The sequence below is a fragment of the Gekko japonicus genome, unplaced genomic scaffold, assembly GCF_001447785.1.
Source record: "Gekko japonicus isolate JY-2015 unplaced genomic scaffold, Gekko_japonicus_V1.1 scaffold3579, whole genome shotgun sequence".
Lineage (NCBI taxonomy): Eukaryota > Metazoa > Chordata > Lepidosauria > Squamata > Gekkonidae > Gekko > Gekko japonicus.
This window is the reverse complement of record NW_015166538.1, coordinates 42,863-60,683: the sequence shown is the minus strand read 5'-3', so window position 1 is coordinate 60,683 and position 17,821 is coordinate 42,863. Positions and strand designations below refer to the sequence as shown.

At 42.5% G+C, this 17,821-nt stretch overlaps 1 protein-coding gene across 4 annotated transcripts in view; it reads left to right on the top strand.

The window, feature by feature from the left end:
- Positions 1–17,821, top strand: part of CACUL1 (CDK2-associated, cullin domain 1) — a 70,179-nt gene that overhangs the window by 31,562 nt on the left and 20,796 nt on the right. For all 4 annotated transcript variants that reach the window (XM_015412315.1, XM_015412313.1, XM_015412314.1 and 1 more), the window contains one exon: positions 7,344–7,446. In XM_015412315.1, coding sequence (XP_015267801.1) covers positions 7,344–7,446 — 103 coding nt within the window. The remainder of the gene's footprint in view (positions 1–7,343; positions 7,447–17,821) is intronic.

Genomic DNA, 17,821 nt, shown 5'->3' with positions numbered 1-17,821 from the left:
AGCACAGGGGTGATATGATTACTATAGCCCCGACATTAGCCTGTCTGCTGCATTTTGGACCAATTGAAGTTTCCAAACCATTTGCAAAGGCAGTCCCACGTAGAATGCATGACAGTAATCTAATTTGGATATAATAAGAACATCGATCACTATGACCAAATTACACTTTTTGAGGAACAACCATACCTGGCAAAGCAGCTGGAGCTGGTAAAAGGCACTACATGCCACCGAGGAGACATGACCCTCCAACTGTACGCCAAGATTTAATAGCACCCCCAAGCTACAAACCTGCTCCCTCAGGGGAATGCAGTTCCTCCCCCCCAGGACAGGCTGGCTCTGCAACCCCTTAGCAGCTTCTCCTTTGACCAACAGCGCTCCAGTCTTGTCTGGATTGAGCTTCAGTTTATTGGCCCTCATCCATCTGATTACCTTTTCCAGGTACCTATTCAGAACTTCCGCAGACCCACCTGGCTTAGCTGTTAAGGAGGAAACAGCTGGGTGTCATCAGCATAGTGGCGGCACCTCACTCCAAATCCCTGGATGACCTGTTCCAGTGGTTTCATGTAGATGCTAAATAGCATGAAGATGAACTCTGCAGGGGGATGGATTTAATCAGTTGTGACATTCCCTCACTTGCTCAATTTTTTGCCTGCTGCGGATTGCTTGGTCCACTCTTGAAAAGTTTTGAACCATGGACATATCTTTGAAAGTATATTGAATATGTCCACAATATACACATGAATGGTCATTATTTAATATCATAGAATGTCCTACATGGTCTTCATGCTATTATTTATTTAGAAAATGCCTCTCCAGGGAACCTACCTGTGGTCACTTACAAAATAAAACATAATAAAAACATGAAACATTAAAAGTTAATTAAAACCCTCTGTAAGCTCTTGGAGGATTGGCTACATTAGCGGTGTGTCGCCTAATATGCAAAGGAGTTCCTGCTACAAAAAGAGCCCTGTCCTTGTACTGTTATTCAAAATGTGTAATAATATTTTAATGTTGGGTTTTAATTAGCTCTCTATAGCCTGGCTAACAGAATCTGTTCTCCCTTAAATTTAGGGATTGTTCCAAATGCAAATCTCCCAGTTCTATCAACCTCTATCAACTCATAGCTCCAAATTTGCGTAGAGCTATATCCTTGGCTAGATTTAATGTTCTTCCTTCAGTTATTTTTTCTGGGAGATTCCAAGGTTACTGTGAATTAGGTTTTATTATGCTGTTACTCTGTTTATTTATTCTGCAACTCTAATTTTACTCTGCAGGGATTTTATATTTAGATTATTGTATCTACATGTATATGCCAATAAAGGCTTGTCTCGTAAGTAAAACCTTGTAGTGCCATTCTTGGAAGATTATCATAGTTTCAAAGAGTTAGGATAGTGTGCAACACTTTTTCCGTTTTGTCACCCATTGAGTGGCTTCTTGCTGGCCAGGATTGAACACTTCTTCTTTTTTATTAATCGCTATGATCCCATTTCTCACTCGGAGACCATACCACCCTCCACAACCTCTGTCACACAGGTTCACATTTATTGTTAGGTCAGACAATCACAGCTAGCCATTGTTTTTTTCTGCTTCTGAATGGCCTGTGGGCTGTAGTAAAGATTGACTGACAGTTTGGCCACCCATTTTGCTTCTTTTAAAATATATGGAGTAGCCTGACCAGTGTTCCCTCTAAGCTGAGTTGGTGTGAGCTAGCTCGCAGGTTTTTGTCTTAGCTCAGGAAGGATGGCTCCAGAGCAAACTAATTTATGCAGTAGCCAAATCACTTACAACTTTAATGCCAGTAGCTCACAAAGTAGAATTTTTGCTCACAAGACCCCACAGCTTAGAGGGAACATTGGACCTGGCCCTTTCACATACAAGGTCCCCTCTCTCTCATTCACAGAGACACCACCAGACAGGGTAGCCCAGTCTCCTTTAACAATCATCTCTCACTCGGACATTACACAGAGTAGCTGGGGTTGGAACTCAACCACTGCTTTAGTCACACGCTGCCACCATTTTCTCATATCCTGATATATATTCATATAAACTGAGCTTTCCCTGAGACCATACACATCCAACCCACAGAGTTAAACAAACAAAAATTAACTTTATTAATTGCTTAAACACAATATTAGAGTAAATCAGGCAGACAAACTCAAAGTTCTTAAACTTTTGAGCCTTTTCCTCACTCAGGCATCTGGGATTCTTTGTCAGTGTAAAGCTGCTGTTCTGCTACACACCGGCTCAAGCTTACTGCTTCTTCGCTCAGCCAGGTCTGACTTGAACTGAACTAACATTTGAAGAACAAAGTTTGAGTCCAGTTTGCTTAACTGTCACCTTCCCACCAACAATCCTCAGCCACCATTGGTTTCTCTTGGGGAGAGGTGGAACCTAACCTCTCTGTCATAGCCTTCTTATCACTGTGTCCTTGTCATGGGCATCTGGAAAGTCGGTTGTTTTTCTGTGTTAAACTTGCATTCCCTGTGTGGGAGTAGAAGGGAGGACGGCATCACTTACTTATACTGGATGCCCGCCACTTCCAATCAGTTAGTCTGGGAGAGTCTGAAATGTTTCACTTTTGCCAAGGCTAGTACGAGTAATCTCTGAAACGAAATGTATTCTAGGTAGTATAAACGTATAGGGAATGTTCTGAGATTTGAACCTCAGCCCAGACTGAAAGTGTGGACCAGTGCTGTGCAGTTTTTCAGGGGATCCAGTCATTGATGTTCTCCAGGGGTTTCTTACAGCTAAAGAAGAAGAAGAGAGGAGTAGATTGGATTTATACCCTGCCCTTCACTTGGAGTCTCAGAGCGGCTTACAAACTCCTTTCCCTTCCCCTCCCCACAACAGACACCCTGTGAGGTGGGTGAGGCTGAGAGAACTCTGACACAAACTGCTCTTTCAGGAACAGCTGTGCCGGAGCTCGTGACTGACCCAAGGTCGCATCAGCAGGTGCAAGTGGAGGAGTGGGGAATCAAACCCGGTTCTCCCAGATTAGAGTCCGCACACTTAACCACTACACCAAACCCAAAGGGATATAAGCATATGATGGTCTTGCACTGACTCTTCTGTAGATGTGGTTTTCTTGTGTAGACTGTTATACTACTAAATCTGTATATCTAATAGCCACATGGTGGTTCTTCTGTGGTACTTATATCCACTGACTGAGGCCACATAGAGAGAAGAGAGATCTTTCTCCAAACTTTGGGGGAAACCCCCCCCCCCCAAGGTTGCAGAAAGATCTTAGCCCTCTGCTTAAAAGTTGTGGCAAGTTAAAACCCTCCCAAATGGACAAGTTAAAACCCTCCCAGCACTGCTGCAGTGGGGCAGGGGAAGAGGAGGAAGATGTGCAGCTACCAGAGGAACAGCAGGAAAGTTTTAAAAGGACAGCTGAGACCACCACTACAGAGGCTGAGGCAGGAAGGAGCCTCCCTGCCCACTCACACACCTCTGTAGCGGCTGGCTCAGCTGTCCTTTCAAAACTTTCCCGATCGCTTCTAACCGGCCAGAATCCAGAATGAGGGGTGAGGCAGTGTTGGGTGTGTGTGTCTGTGTGTGTGAGAGAGAGAATGTGGAGTCTTCCAGTTGCCCATCTCCACTGCTCCTTCTTTGTGCATTCTGGCCAGTTGGAAACCAGAGGAAAATTTTAAAAGAACAGCTGAGCCAGTGACTGCAGAGGCATGCAGTTGGGGAGGACGCTCCTTCTCACCCCTGTCTCTGTAGCCACAGTCTCAATGGCCATTTTAACCCCCCCCCCATTTTCTAACTAGCTAGGAAGAAGGCACAAGGGGGGGGATTCTTTGCTCCCCCTCCAAAAGCTCCAGCTTTGCTTCTCCACTTGGTCTGGCCTGTTAGAAATGAGCAGGAAAGTTTTTTAAAATGGGCTGGTGAGCTGGCAGCTACAGGGAAGGGTGGTGTGAGAAGGAGTCTCCTTGCCCACTCACATGCCTCTGTAGTCACTGTCTCAACCATCCTTTAAAAACTCCTACGTTTCTATCTGACCAGACTTCAGTGATCTGTGCTGGAGGGTGAGGGGAAGGGTGCAAGGAGAGCTCTTTGCTCCCCCCCCCCCGAGCTCCAGTGCTGCTTCTCTCCCAGCAGTCTGGCCATTTAGGAGATGGCAGGAAAGCTTAAAGAGGGCAGTGGAGGCATTAGTTGTGGAGGCAGGTAATGGGGGGGGGGAGGATATGGGATTCCCCCATGAGTCTCGCAGGCCTCCCACTTGTAAAGCCTATTTTCCTTCACCATTTGTGTTGCCATTGCCTCCTTCTCCCTTAGAGGGAAAGAACTGTCGCTTCTTGGCAATACACCCCTTGTCCTAAATCGTGACAGAGGTGAGTAAAAAGCATTCCGCACGTGCTCAGACTCAGGCATTCTGTCACACAGGGAAGTTACCACCAGTTAGTTTACAATTAATAATTAAATCCAGATGTCAACCTATGTGAAACTGGCCATTCCCCCTCCTTCAAATTTCCTACGGCAGGCAGAGGGAACACCCCCAAAACAGAATCTCACTAATTATCTGCCCCATGTCCACGGTGATGAGGGAAGACATTAAAGAGGAGAGAAACAAAACAAATAAGAAGCAAAGGTCCCAGAAAGGAAGGTGGTGGAAAAGAGCAGAAAAAAATTAATTTGGTCAGAAAGGGAGTCTCTTCCAGAAGCTGTTCTTGCAACTTCCCTTCCCCCATTTCTTCCCAGGCAACCTGGATAAATTACCTGTACATTTTGCCTTGTATCTCTGTAATGAAAAGGGTGAGAGATTTTAAAAAATGAAAGCTGAGAATTCAGAGGGGGCATGGCATACGGAAGGAAGGCCTGGCGTGATCTGGTCCATGGGGTCGCAAAGAGTCGGACTCGACTGTGCGACTGAACAACAACAATGGCATATGACCCCATATGCCCCCATATGTCACTATGCAACTGACTTGAAGAATATCTTGTGTTGCTATAGGCAGGAGGAGTAACCTACACAGCTTAAGCTTTTTTCTTTGGTTTCAGTGCTCTACCTATCAGCCTGTGAGCAATTTCTAGGCCACTTAGTTTGCTGACACACCAGTGTGGGCCTCCATTTCCTATTATTCCAGCCTACCTATGGTTACAAGTCTCTCTGTGTGAGAGAGAGCCAGAACCATTTAGGCATGCAATTAGATTGACAGGCAGGAAGTGGTATTGCTTCCATGTGGAATGGAAGGGAGGGCACTAGGAAGAAGATACTGAATCTGGCCACCCAGTTCTAATAGAGGGGAGAGGATTGCATCATGTTGTCCTGCTGTTGCTCCCAAGTGTATGTTGGAAGGATTTTAACAGTCCGTTGTAAGGAAATGACTGGGCATTGCAACATTTGTTTTCTATTTAGATAACATTTAGTAGAGAATTTGCTAAATTTTGAGCATGACTCATTCACTTCATGAAGCTGAGCTTTAAAAAAAAGTGTAATCTTCCGTTTTGGATGGTAGTTTTTGTGCGCTCAAAAGAACAAACTTTATATTTCTGTCACTTTTATAGCAGGCTGTTTGCTGCCTAGGGGATACCCGATATGATGTGGTGGTGTTTGGTTTTAAATTAAAATGGAGCACCTCCTTAGAAGCCCTCAAGCTACTTCACTCCTAACATCTGTTCAATTGCATTTTATTGTAGCACAGTCTAGAGGTGACAGAATTTAGTAATGCTGATGTTTGGCAAGTAAACTTTCATCTTCCACACTTAAATGTAAGCGGCCCTAAATGTATTTGATGTGTGGTATAAAGGAGTTTTGGTAATGTACATCAGCAGGTGATAGCTCCTGAGGACAATCTGTCACCTGCTCTACTAACAAGCTGGAGAGCAGCATCTTCTTATAATTCCTAGGATTGGTGCTGAACTGTGTGCCTCATTTTATGAGGTAGCAAAAGTGGGTAGCAGCTGCAAGGAAAGCGTCTTCCTAAGCTGTGCCATTGATTCAATATTCCCTCTGTCAATGAGCAGCTAGAGTAATATTCCTTGAGGGATGCTAGAAGTTGCACATTTCTACTTGGCATCTTGTTTTCAGAGCCATAAAGTGAATCCTTTTCTGACTACAGTTGTCGAGTGCTACAGTAAACCTGAGTTGAATGGCTTCTGCCAAGCCAAAATGTGTGGTTGCCAGGTCTGCCCCATTTGTCGGTGATACCATGCTAAGCTTTGGAATTCCTGAGCACAGTTATGGGGATGGTCCCCTCCACTTGCTTGCTCCAAGCTCAGAGTGAGGAGGGGCACTTGGCACGGTGACCATGGGAAGTAAATGTGCCATTCCCTGGGCTTCTGTAGTGGTGCGAGAATGGGGAGAGGCAGTAATAGTAAGTATTGATGCGCGTTTGGATATTTCCAGTCCAAATAAATATCTTAAAAATAGTTCATCAGTATTTTCCAGATATGTTCAGATGTCTGGATGGTATCTGAGATTTTCCGGGATGCCAGTAAATGGGGACCTGAGGAATTCTGGGAAATATCCATGGTAACTGGGAATTTTGAGGGCCAGCCCTCAGAGTGGAATGAGGGCCCCTGGAACCAGATAAACTGCTCTGGGTCTGGAAAGACAGGCCCAAGCATGGAATGATGGCCCCTGGGAGTAGCAGAAGTGTTTTGCAACTGGAATAACAGCACCCAGGGTGGAATGACAGCCACTGGGAATAACAGAACTGTTCCAGGACTGGAAAGACAGCCCTCAGTATGGAACAATGGTCCAGTCCCAGAGCACTGATTTTATTCCTAGAGGCTGCCTTTCCACTCTGATGCCTGTCATTCAAGTTGCAGAACACTTCTGCTGTTCCCAGTGACTGTCCTTCCACCCTAGTGGCTGTCATTCTACTCCCAGAACATTTCTGCTGCTCTCAGGGACTGTTATTCCACTCTGGGGCCTGTCGTTTCAGTTGCAGAACACTTCTGCAACACTCAAGAACCATCATTCCACTTTGGGGCTATAATTCCAGGCCCAGAGCCATTTATTTACTTCCACGGACAGTCATTCCACTCTGAGAACTGTCATTCCAGGCCCAATGCACTTCTGCTACTTCCAGGGATTGTCATTCCAGTCTCAGAGCAGACTGTCTGGTCCAAGAGGCTCATTTTGGAAATCCATTCTGCATTTTCATTGCAACTTTTGTGTGCTGTAATGTATTTTAATGTAGCCCATGCAAGTCAGTTGGCATTCTTGGCTCCCACTATATCAAGTGGGCTATCCTGTCATTCATTTTAGTACATCCATCCTTGTTAAATTGGTTTGGAGTGGACTCTCTGCTTTGACATTGGTTGTGTTAGGCTTGCCACATTACCCCATGGTTGTGCTCCAAAACACTTATAAACCTTTTTCCTTTGCTTTTCAGAATAAATTTTACATAGAAACAAAGCTTAACCGTGACTTAAGAAATGACCTTATAAAACTGTTTACGGAACATGTTGCAGAAAAGCACATTTACAGCCTGATGCGTAAGTAACATGCTTGGCTTTACTTTTTCTAAAATACTAGAGCAATATGATTCTCTGTCATTGTAGCATTAACAAAATTTTGAAGTGTGTAAATGGAAAAGCAGAACTGGTAGAAAGTCAAATTATGTTCTAGCTCCATTCCAATATCATTTCAAAAGTGCTTAATTGAAGATCGGATTTAAAGTTCAGATGATGGGAGCTGATGATTCTTAATATGTTGGGGAAACTGAAATGAAATTGAGTCTGTATTCATATACATCTGAAAAGGAGACATGATGGCATATATCCTTGCCAGCAATATGTAGTAGTAAACTTGCCGTGCTTCAGAGGAGGCAACTTGGCATCCTTCATTGGGTTCACTTCAATTATGGTACAACGTATTTGGTCTAGATTTGGCTTTCTTTGTGAAAACTAACTTTGCATAGCCTTTGCATAGCCTATTCCAAAGACTCATGAGAAGTAATGTCCTTTTTTTAGAGTTACCTGCAAAGCTCTATTCAAAAATACAAAACAGTACATACCCTCGTTATCCCCTGTAACTAAAGATTGGATCTAAAGGTAACCTTAGCCCTGCTGCGCAGGGGAGGGCAGGATAGAGATCTAATTAAATAAATAAACAGAGAAAATAAATTAGTGACAATGTGATGACACCCAAAGGTTTGTAACTTTCACCAGGTCATTGGTCACGTCCCCTGGAAATAAGAACTTAAGGCTTAAATAGAAAAATGTATACATTTTAAAAAAGAAACTGCAAATCCAATATATATGCAACAATGCAACTCTGTCCATTGATAAAGGACTGTTTAAGATGAGGTTCTAAGAGAGACTGTCCCTGCTAAAATGAAGACCTTACTCCTAGCCCAGTCAGCACTGCACAAGCTTACTGATGGATGAAGAGTGATATCCTTTTAAGCCTGGCAGTTTCCTTATGATGTTGGTAGAGGGTTGATTCAGACTGCCCTGCAGGCTTCCCTTTGGTCTTGCTGAGGCATCCTTCTCTCTTCAGACGGTCTCCACCACAGATCTTCTAGCCTATTCCTAGACTACCTGCGCTTTTTCTGCTGCCTCAACTTTGATGGTGAATCCTTCTTACCTTCACCCTGTTTCTTATAAGACCTTGTCTGGTCGATCTCTTTACTCCCCCCCCTCCCCGAAGATCTTCTGCCTTCCATCTGTCTTCTCTGCCCTGCCTGTCTCTTTCAGATGCCTGTTATATATAGCCACAGGATGGTTCTGTGCAATCAGCTGCTGATACTTGTCAAGCCTTGTTTTGCTTGATTTTGGAATATTGGGCTTTAGAATCTAAGAACGTAAGAGTACCCGTGCTGGATCAGGCCAATGGCTACCCAGTCCAGCACGCTGTGTCACACAGTGGCCAAAACCCAAGTGCCATCAAGAGGTCCACCAGTGGGGCCAGAACTTCAGAAGCCCTCCCACTGTTGCTCCCCAGGCCACAAGCATACAGAGCATCACTGCCCCAGACATAGTGTTCCATCTATACCTTGTGGCTAATAGCCACTGCTGGACGTCTGCTCCATATTTATCCAATCCCTTTTGAAACTGTATATGCTTTTAGCTGCCGCCACTTCCTGCGGCAGTAAATTCCACGTGTTAATTACTCTTTGCGTGAAAAAGTACTTTGAGTGCCCACGAGTTCTTGTATTGTGAGAAGGGGAGAAAAATACCTCTTTCTCTACCTTCTCTATCCCATTCATAATTTTGTAAACCAGTCAAGTTACCCCTCAATTGTCATTTATCCAAGCTGAAGAGCCATCACCTCTTTAACCTTTCTTTGTAGGGAAGGTGTTTCCGTTCCCGTAATAATTTTAGTTGCACCTTTTCTGCACCTTTTCCAGTTTGATAATATCTTTTGTGAGGTGTGGTGACCAGATCTGTGCACAGTATTACAAATGAGGCTGCACCATTGATTTCTACACGGGTATTATGATACCGGCTGATTTGTTTTCAGTACCCTTGCTAATAATCCCCAGCATAGCATTTGCCTTTTTTTAATTGTAGTTGCACACTGAGTCAACATCTGTCAAGAACTTTGGTTTGCTCAAAGTGGAGTTTGCTTTAAAAGTTTGGTTCAATCTGGCTGTGGCCTGCTTTTGTTAAAAAAAAAAGTTGTCTTTAAGTCTCCTTAGTTCACACAGTTGTGCTGGAGAAGAGTGTCTATCTTTGCACCTGCAAAATAAGATGTTCTCCTGCAACCTTGGCTCATTAACATTCCAAAGCAATTAAGTCTTGTGGGAAGGACTGGTGTTGTGAAACTGCAGATCACATCCCCTGCTTTTCTGACATGACCAGAGACCAAATCAGAAACCAATGATGTCACCCTTTCCTTGATTGGCCTCCTCAGGAAGCCATTGCTTGAACCCTGATTGGTGCTCAGGCCTAGTAATTGGTCTGGGGTTCAGACAATAAATAAGTTACCTTAACTCCTATTCAGGGGTCGTGATGGTGTTGCATGTGAAGCTGACATTTAACTGCCTTGCTTACCTTTCGGCCATTTTGGGAGCTCTGATTGCTGAAGTCAACCAGTCTGGCTTTTTGGACTCTGGAGATGTAATACACTTGGACCCAGAACTGAATGGGTAACATGTTGACTTTGAGAACCAAGATTCTATAAGTGTTTGGCTAGCTTGTTAATCTTTAGCTTTCTTGTTTTACTTCCCACAATATTAAGTAATTTGCACTTCTTTTATTAAATACTCTGCACTTAAATAAATACATATTTTATTCACCAATTCTGGTTTCTGCCTCCACTGCTGCAATGAGTTATCTGGTGCCTGTGGGTCTCCTACTGTGACCCAATTTCACAGGGAGAATTCCCTAGTTGAGCCTGGTAAGGTCCAGAGCAGGGGTGACCAAACTTGCCCGCAAATGAAGCCCGGGCTAGCTGCAATGTGTGTGTAATTAAAAATGCTGTATGTTGTCTTCCCTATCCCCCACGAATATTGTTAGCCCAATTGTCAGAGAGTAACTGTAAATCGCTCTGAGCCCGCAGGTGTGTGGGAAAGAGCGATCAATAAATCGAAAGTATTTAATGTAAGAGCCATATAGAATAAACATCAGATGTTTGAGAGCTGCAAAACATGAACAAATATTATACATTTTTACTGGGAAATATGCAAATTCGCTTTTTATTAACATTAAATGAGACTGCCAATAATAATAACAAAAGCGGTTAAAGCAGATATTGATAATGATATTTATTTGTCCAATGATATTTGTTTGCTAATGATATTTAGCTTCCCCAGCTGCCCTGCCAGGAGCTGCACAATATGTGTGAAAGAACCACATGCAGCTCCCGAGCCACAGTTTGGCCACCCCTGGTCCAGAGTCTGTCCTTTGGTTTTGGACTGGAGGGACGTAAAAGGACTGGTGGTAGCACTACCTGGTTAAAGGTAAAACAGGTGCCTTTAACCCCTTTGTACTTGTAGCTAGCCAGCCTCTTGGTGAAGAGAACTCCTAGCCTGGTTTGGGCAGAGGGGCTGTCTTTGACAACATCTTCAGTGAGTTATCTACCTTGACTCCAAGATCTCTCTCCTGGTCAGTTACCTCCAGTTCAGACCCTGTCAACGTATAGTTAGGATTTTCGGCTCCAGTGTGCATTACTTTGCACTTGCGCACATTGAACCTCATTTGCTATGTTGATGCCCTCTCACTCAGCCTCAACATATCCCTCTGGAGCACCTCACAGTCCTCCGTGAACAATTTAGTGTCATCCGTAAGCTTAGCCACTTCACTGCTTATTCCCAACTCCAAATCATTAATGAACAAGTTAAAACACACAGGACCTAGTACTGAGTCCTGTGGTACCCCACTGCTTACCCCCTTCCACTGTGAAATCTGACCATTTATACTCACTCCCTGTTTCCTGTTAATTAACCAGTTTCTAATCCACAAGAGGACTTGTCCACTTATCCCATGACTGCTGACTTTACTTAGGAGCCTTTGGTGGGGAACCTTATCAAAAGCTTTCTGGAAGTCTAGGTAAACAACATCAACTGGGTCACCCTTGTCCACCTTTGTTCACCCGCTCGAAGAGCTCTTAAAAGCTTAGTGAGACAAGACCTGCCCTTACAGAATCCATGCTGATTTTTCCTCAATAGATTTTGTTCATCAGTGTGCCTACTAATTCTATCTTTAATAATGGATTTCACCAATTTACCTGGTCTAAAACTGGCTTGTAATCTCCTGGATCTCTTCTGGGGCCTTTTTTGAAGATTGAAGTTACATTAGCTACCTTCCAGTCCTCAGGGGTGGTGGCAGATTTTAGTGATATATTGTATACTTTTGTCAGAAGCTCCACAAGTTCCTATTTGAGTTCTTTCAGAACTCTTGGATGTATGCCATCTGGGCCTGGTGATTTGTCAGTTTTTAATGTGTTCCTCATTGTAGGACCTCCTGTTTCGCCACCTCAATCAAACTCAGGTCTTTTGACACCCCTCCTGAAATAGGCAGTTCTAGAGTGGGCAAGCACGTTCTACCTTCCACAGTGAAGACAGAGGCAAAACTGCATTCAGCTTCTCTGCCATTTCCCTATCATCCTTTAGTAGTACTTTCAGCCCTTGGTCATCCAAGGGCCCCACTGCCTCCCTGGTTTTCTGCTTCTAATATATTGAAGAAATTTTTATTGTTTTTCTTTATGTCTTTTGCATTATGTTCCTCATAGTCCCTTTTTGCTTGTCTGATCACTGACTTGCATTTAATTTGCCAGAGCCTTTTATTTACCTTTTATTGCCAGAGCCCTTTTATTTACCTCAGTCAAACTAGCCTACCACCACTTAAAGGGGTCCTTCTTACATTTTATTGCTTCCATTACTTTGTTTATTAACCATGCAGGCCTTTTTTAATATACCTATTCTTACCTTTCCTAAACTGTGGTATACATTGTACCTGAGCTTCCAGTATTGTAGTTTTAAACACTCTCCAAGCTTCTTGAAGGGGTTTGACCCTCCTTACCTTTCCTTTCAGTTTCTTCTTCACTAGCCCCCTCATCTGAGAGAAGTTATCCCTTCTAAAGTTAAATGTGGTTGTGCTGGTCTTTAGGGGCAACTTCCTATTTTTATAAATGTTAAACTTAATAGCATTATGGTCACTGTTCCCAAATGGAATGATCACGTTTACATCTCTCACCAGGTCTTGAGCATTATTTAGGACCAAGTCCAGGATCGCCTCCCTAGTGGTGGGTTCTGTGACCATCTATTTCATGGCACAGTCATTGAAAGTATCTAGGGGAAAAAGAGAATACTGTGATGATGAATTTGTCCTCTATTTCAATCATTTGCTATTTCATTGGATTGCATAGTGGAAATCCCATTCTCTCGACATTTCCATTAAGCTGTGTTACCAATTTTCACAGTGGTTTTCTAGCTGTAAAGTCACATCTGTTACACATTTTCCTGGAAGCATACAACAAAATAGAATGTTGCTGAGCCAGTTTAACATTCGGGTGTGTGTTTGTCTCAGTTCGCTCTGACTTAAAAATGTATTTGAAAATTAGCATTTGAGGACCAAGCTAGAGATAGAACCCCTTGGTGGTGTGGTAGCTTTCTGCCTAATATGTGAAAGGTGCTATTTTCTTCACCGGGTAGTCTGTATAATGTGTTTTTATCTAAATATGTTACTCATCTCCCAGGGAGGAGAACCGGTTTCTGCTGTAGCATTGACTTGTGCTAATTTGCATGAAGAAATATAAGACATACCATAAAGTCTAAAAAAGATTATCTTAAACCATGACAGGTTAGCTTTAGCATCTTTACAGTTTTTAGTAAGGGACACTCAGGCTTCTGATGTGAATTAGCAGCATTTTTGAGTCATTTAAAGTTTTGAAAGTTAATATCAAGAAAACATTCCACTTACTGACTTATTCAGTACAATTGTAACTTGAATGGTGGTGCTAAATTCATTTCAGGATTTGGCTTTTGCTTTTAGGTAAAACTAACAGCTCCTGTACAAATTACGATGGTTGATTTAAGTACACATAATGTGGAAAAAATGGCTAGAGAACTTTCTCTCCTTGTAACGTTAGAATTTGAGGTCATCCAGTGACAACAGAGAGAACAGATGACTTTACACAGCATATACCTAACTTATGGAACACGCTAACATAAAATATGGTAAAGACCACTTGCTTTAGTGGCTTTATAAGGGCTTAGAAAAATTCATGGAAGTTAGGTCCGTGAACAGCTATAAGCCATCAGAGTTGAATTAGCCCTTAAGATTCAGAGACAGTACACCCCTGAATACTCCCTGCTTGTGGATTTCTGAGAAACGTGATTAGCCACTATGGGGAAAAGTATGCTGGACTACATTGTTCCAGAAGGGCTCTTATGTTTTACTTGAATCAAGAGGTTATAGTTTTCTCTGTTATTATAAAGCTACATAATGCTACAGAGCTGGTATTAAAAGAAAGTATTGAAAAAGATAGAAACCAAGGCCACACATAGTCAAAACTACTGGTTTGCTGTATAAAGCTCTGTTGGCTTGACTTGGTCTTGACTTTCAACTAATCTGACTTCATATTATACACATTTTAAATATACTTTTTGAGGTGTTCTTTTAATATACCCATGTTCTAATTTTGATTTTAAAAGCTTAAAATAGTTTCTTAACATCCTGAAAAATTGTTCACAGTTTTTAAATTCCTACTATGACATAGCTGAAACAGGAACTATTTAAAAGAGCTAATATTTTCACAATTCTTAAAGTGTCTTATGAACTCAGTTAACTTTAAGATCTATTTATTACATTGTTATCCCAATCTCCTTCCATAGAATTCATGGATATATGGTTCTTCTCTCCATCTGATCCTCTCAACAACCCTGTGATCAATGTTCCCTCTAAGCTGAGTTAATGTGGGCTAGCTCACTGTTTTTTAGCCTCTGGCTCACACCTTTTTGTCTCAGCTCAGGAAGGAGGGCTCCAGAGCAAACTAGTTTATGCAGCAGCCAAATTGCTCGCTCACAACATTAATGCCAGTAGCTCACAAAGTAGAATTTTTGCTCACAAGACTCCACACCTTAGAGGGAACATTGCCTGTGATGTATGTAGGCTGAGAGTGATTGGCCCAGCATCACCAATGAGCCACAGTTATGCCATTCTAGTCTGGCACTATAACCACTGTGTAGATCCAAACTCAACCCATGTAAAAGCCTGGCCCATGTCTTATAGTATGCCATGAGTAGAATGCCGACAGACTAAATGGCTGTCTGTCAAAGGTGGTTAGCCTGTGCTAAGACTAGAATTATTATTGTTAATGTGGCATGATTGCAACTGACCAGTGAAAGCAAACTCATCTCTTATTGTGCTGAAAGTTAGTAAAAGCCCAGTAGCACCTTTAAGACTAATAAACTTTATTGTATCATGAGCTTTCAAGAAACGCAGCTCTCTTCATCAGATGCAATGGAGGGTATGAAGAAACTAACCAGAAATATATAGGTGGTAAGGGGAGAGGATGGAGAAAGTGCCATGTAAATGCAAAGCAGATGTAAAAGTCATGAAAAGGGTAGAATGCGTAATGCAGGCTCCCCTTACAAACCTATGTATGTCTGGCTAGTTTCTTCATACCCTCCATGCATCTGATGAGGCTGTATTTCTCGAAAGCTTACACTACAATAAAGTTTGTTAGTCTTAAAGGTGCTACGGGGCTTTTTCCTATTTTGCAGCAACAGACTAACATGGCTAGCTCCTCTGGATCTATGCTGAAAGTTAGTTTCTGCAACCCACATGAATTTTCTTACCTCCTCTGTGAAATGGAAATACTAATGTCTTCCTTCCTGTATATTATTGTGAAGCTGTCATTATAAAAGGGGCATGTGCTAATTCATAAGTAACTCTGAAATGCACTGAAAGGATCAATATAAGGAGCTGGAAACTCTTAGGCTGTGATCCAAAAAGCCATGTGCATTGATTCACAGAGCACCTTGACTCTTTTTCTCTTCTTCCTTCCAGTCTACTTCAGTGTTGGAGAGCTGATGGAGGAACACTTAATATAGTGTGAAGGGTTTCGATCAGAAAAGAAATACTGTGACTTGAGAATGCTGTGCCATTCAGCTTGCATTTGGGGAAACCCATCTGATTTGTCTGCTGTTCAACAGACATATGTGGAAGTCAACACTCATTATAGCCCTTTAGTTCTCATTTCAAGATAATTCTATAATAATTTCAAGATAATTTCTGTAATAATTGAAACACTAGTTCTTGTCTTAGTCAGAACCACTCCAGATCAATTCTGATCAACGTAACAGTTTGGCGTCTCTCTTTGCATTGAGTAGAGATGTAAAATGTCCACAAACTGTGAATGTACGGGGACAAAATGTGTTTGGTTTCTCCCCCTCGGCACCCTCCATTTTATCTTGGGATTGGGTAGAATTAGACATTTGGGGAAATTGAAATATGCATTACTTACTTATCATACCTAAAATCTACTTTAAGAGCATAAAATGCATTGGGTTGCATCCAAAGGTTGGTGTCAGTTAAAGGAAGGCACTTCCAACAACAGAATGGAACATCCTCGTCTTCCACTGAAGCCCAGCGAGTGCTCAGAGTGACCCTGTCTTCCAGGAGCAGCATTTCATGGACATCCATGTGCTGCAGTGGGACCGGGGAGGCAGAGAAGTTCCATTCTGTTGTTGGAAATGCCTTCTGTTAACAAAAGAAATTAGTCTGGATCCAACCAATTATGCACATTTGTCATCACAAAGTGTACTGCGGTACATTTATGAAATTTAAATGTTTAAAACCCTTAACCAAACAATTTCAAATATTCCCAGTATTGAAGATGGAGCAGTAAACTGCTGGACTGTATGTACCGAAACATGTCTTAAGGGTTTACCTCCAGCGGGGAGAAAATAGGAGCGGGAAAATGTAACTGCTTGACAGTGGAAATCTTGAATCTTTTAGTAAATGGAATTTGTTATTATCTGGGCTTGGAGAACAAGAAATGTATTTTGAATGAGCTCAGAAAAATAAACGTGGCCAAAGCCTACAAAGTGACAAGAGTTTTCCACCGTCTTTGAAGTACTTTCAGAGAGGCATCCCATGGTATGTATGCATTCTTTTGTTGCCTTACAATATTGCACATCATACCAATATATCTGATTCTCATCATGGCCAAATCTGCAGATCCTTAAATCTAGAGACCAGAGCCATGAACTGATAACTCAAATCTTTTACAAGCCCCCAAATAATAGAAATAGTCCCTATAGCTTTAGGAAGCAAATGTTGTCAGTGGCCACTGCTACACAATGACAACAGTTTTGCAAACCTTCAGGCCTTTGTTTCTGTCAGTAAAAGGGGAGGGGTAAGTATTAGGGCCCTTTCAGAGCTGTTTTGGCCTTTGAGGAAGGACTCATCAGGACCCACAGAAACAACTTTACTTTCATGACTTACCCATGACTTGGCTGCTGGCTACTGTTCAACAGCACCAACCCCATCAAAGCTTATGTAGTACGTAGAGTTTCAGATTAGAATCTGTGAGACCCAGATTCAAATCATTTTTCTGCTATGGAAGCTCACTTCATGACCTTGAGCCAGTTAGACATTTTCAGCCTAACTTACCTCACAGGGTTGTCATGAGGATAAAATGGACAATAGGAGAACAATGTAAGCTGCTTTGGATCCCATTGTTGAGAAACGTAAGTTATAAAGGAAGGGAATAACAAATATAGCCGCAGATGGGGGGCAGATAGAAGATTGTTTGGTGAGTGGGTGGGGAATGAGAGAAGGAAGCATGGAAAGAAGAAGATGTAGGGGTTGCTGGGATGGGGGAAAGAGGATAGAAGGGAAATTGATGTGCCCCTCCCTGCAAGTCCTTGTAGATTCCCCACCATACATCTAAGCCCAGCCAAGTGTCCAACATCATACAACTGGGCCCAGCCCAGTGACCAGCACTGTGCAACTGAGCCATGGTTTTCCCAGGTAGAGGCAGTCAGGGGGAGGGAAGAAGGGAGAGCATAAGACAGGGAGCAAATAAAGGTGGGTTAGCTGCTGGGTGGGAAGGAGAGTAGGAATTAGGAAAAGGGGAATGGCTAAAGGGACTTAAGGGACTTAAGGGAAAAAGTAAACAGTGGGGGAGGGAGAATGAGACACACATGACCTATAAGTCCTTACAGATCCCCCATTTGTTGTCTTAGATTGTTGTTAGAACAAATTTTAAGAAGGTAAAAGGCACCAAATGATATTTTTAAAACTTGCCTCCAAAAACATTTCGTTTATCATGGGGGCATTCTAGGGGTTAAAGGGAGTCCTATCTTCACCTTTTGCTTTCCCAGTTTCCCCTGGGCCTTGATTTTTCTGGACTTGGGAGCTGTCAAGAAAAAACAATAGTTTGAAATAAAATTTCAGAATGTGGCTATCTTTGTTT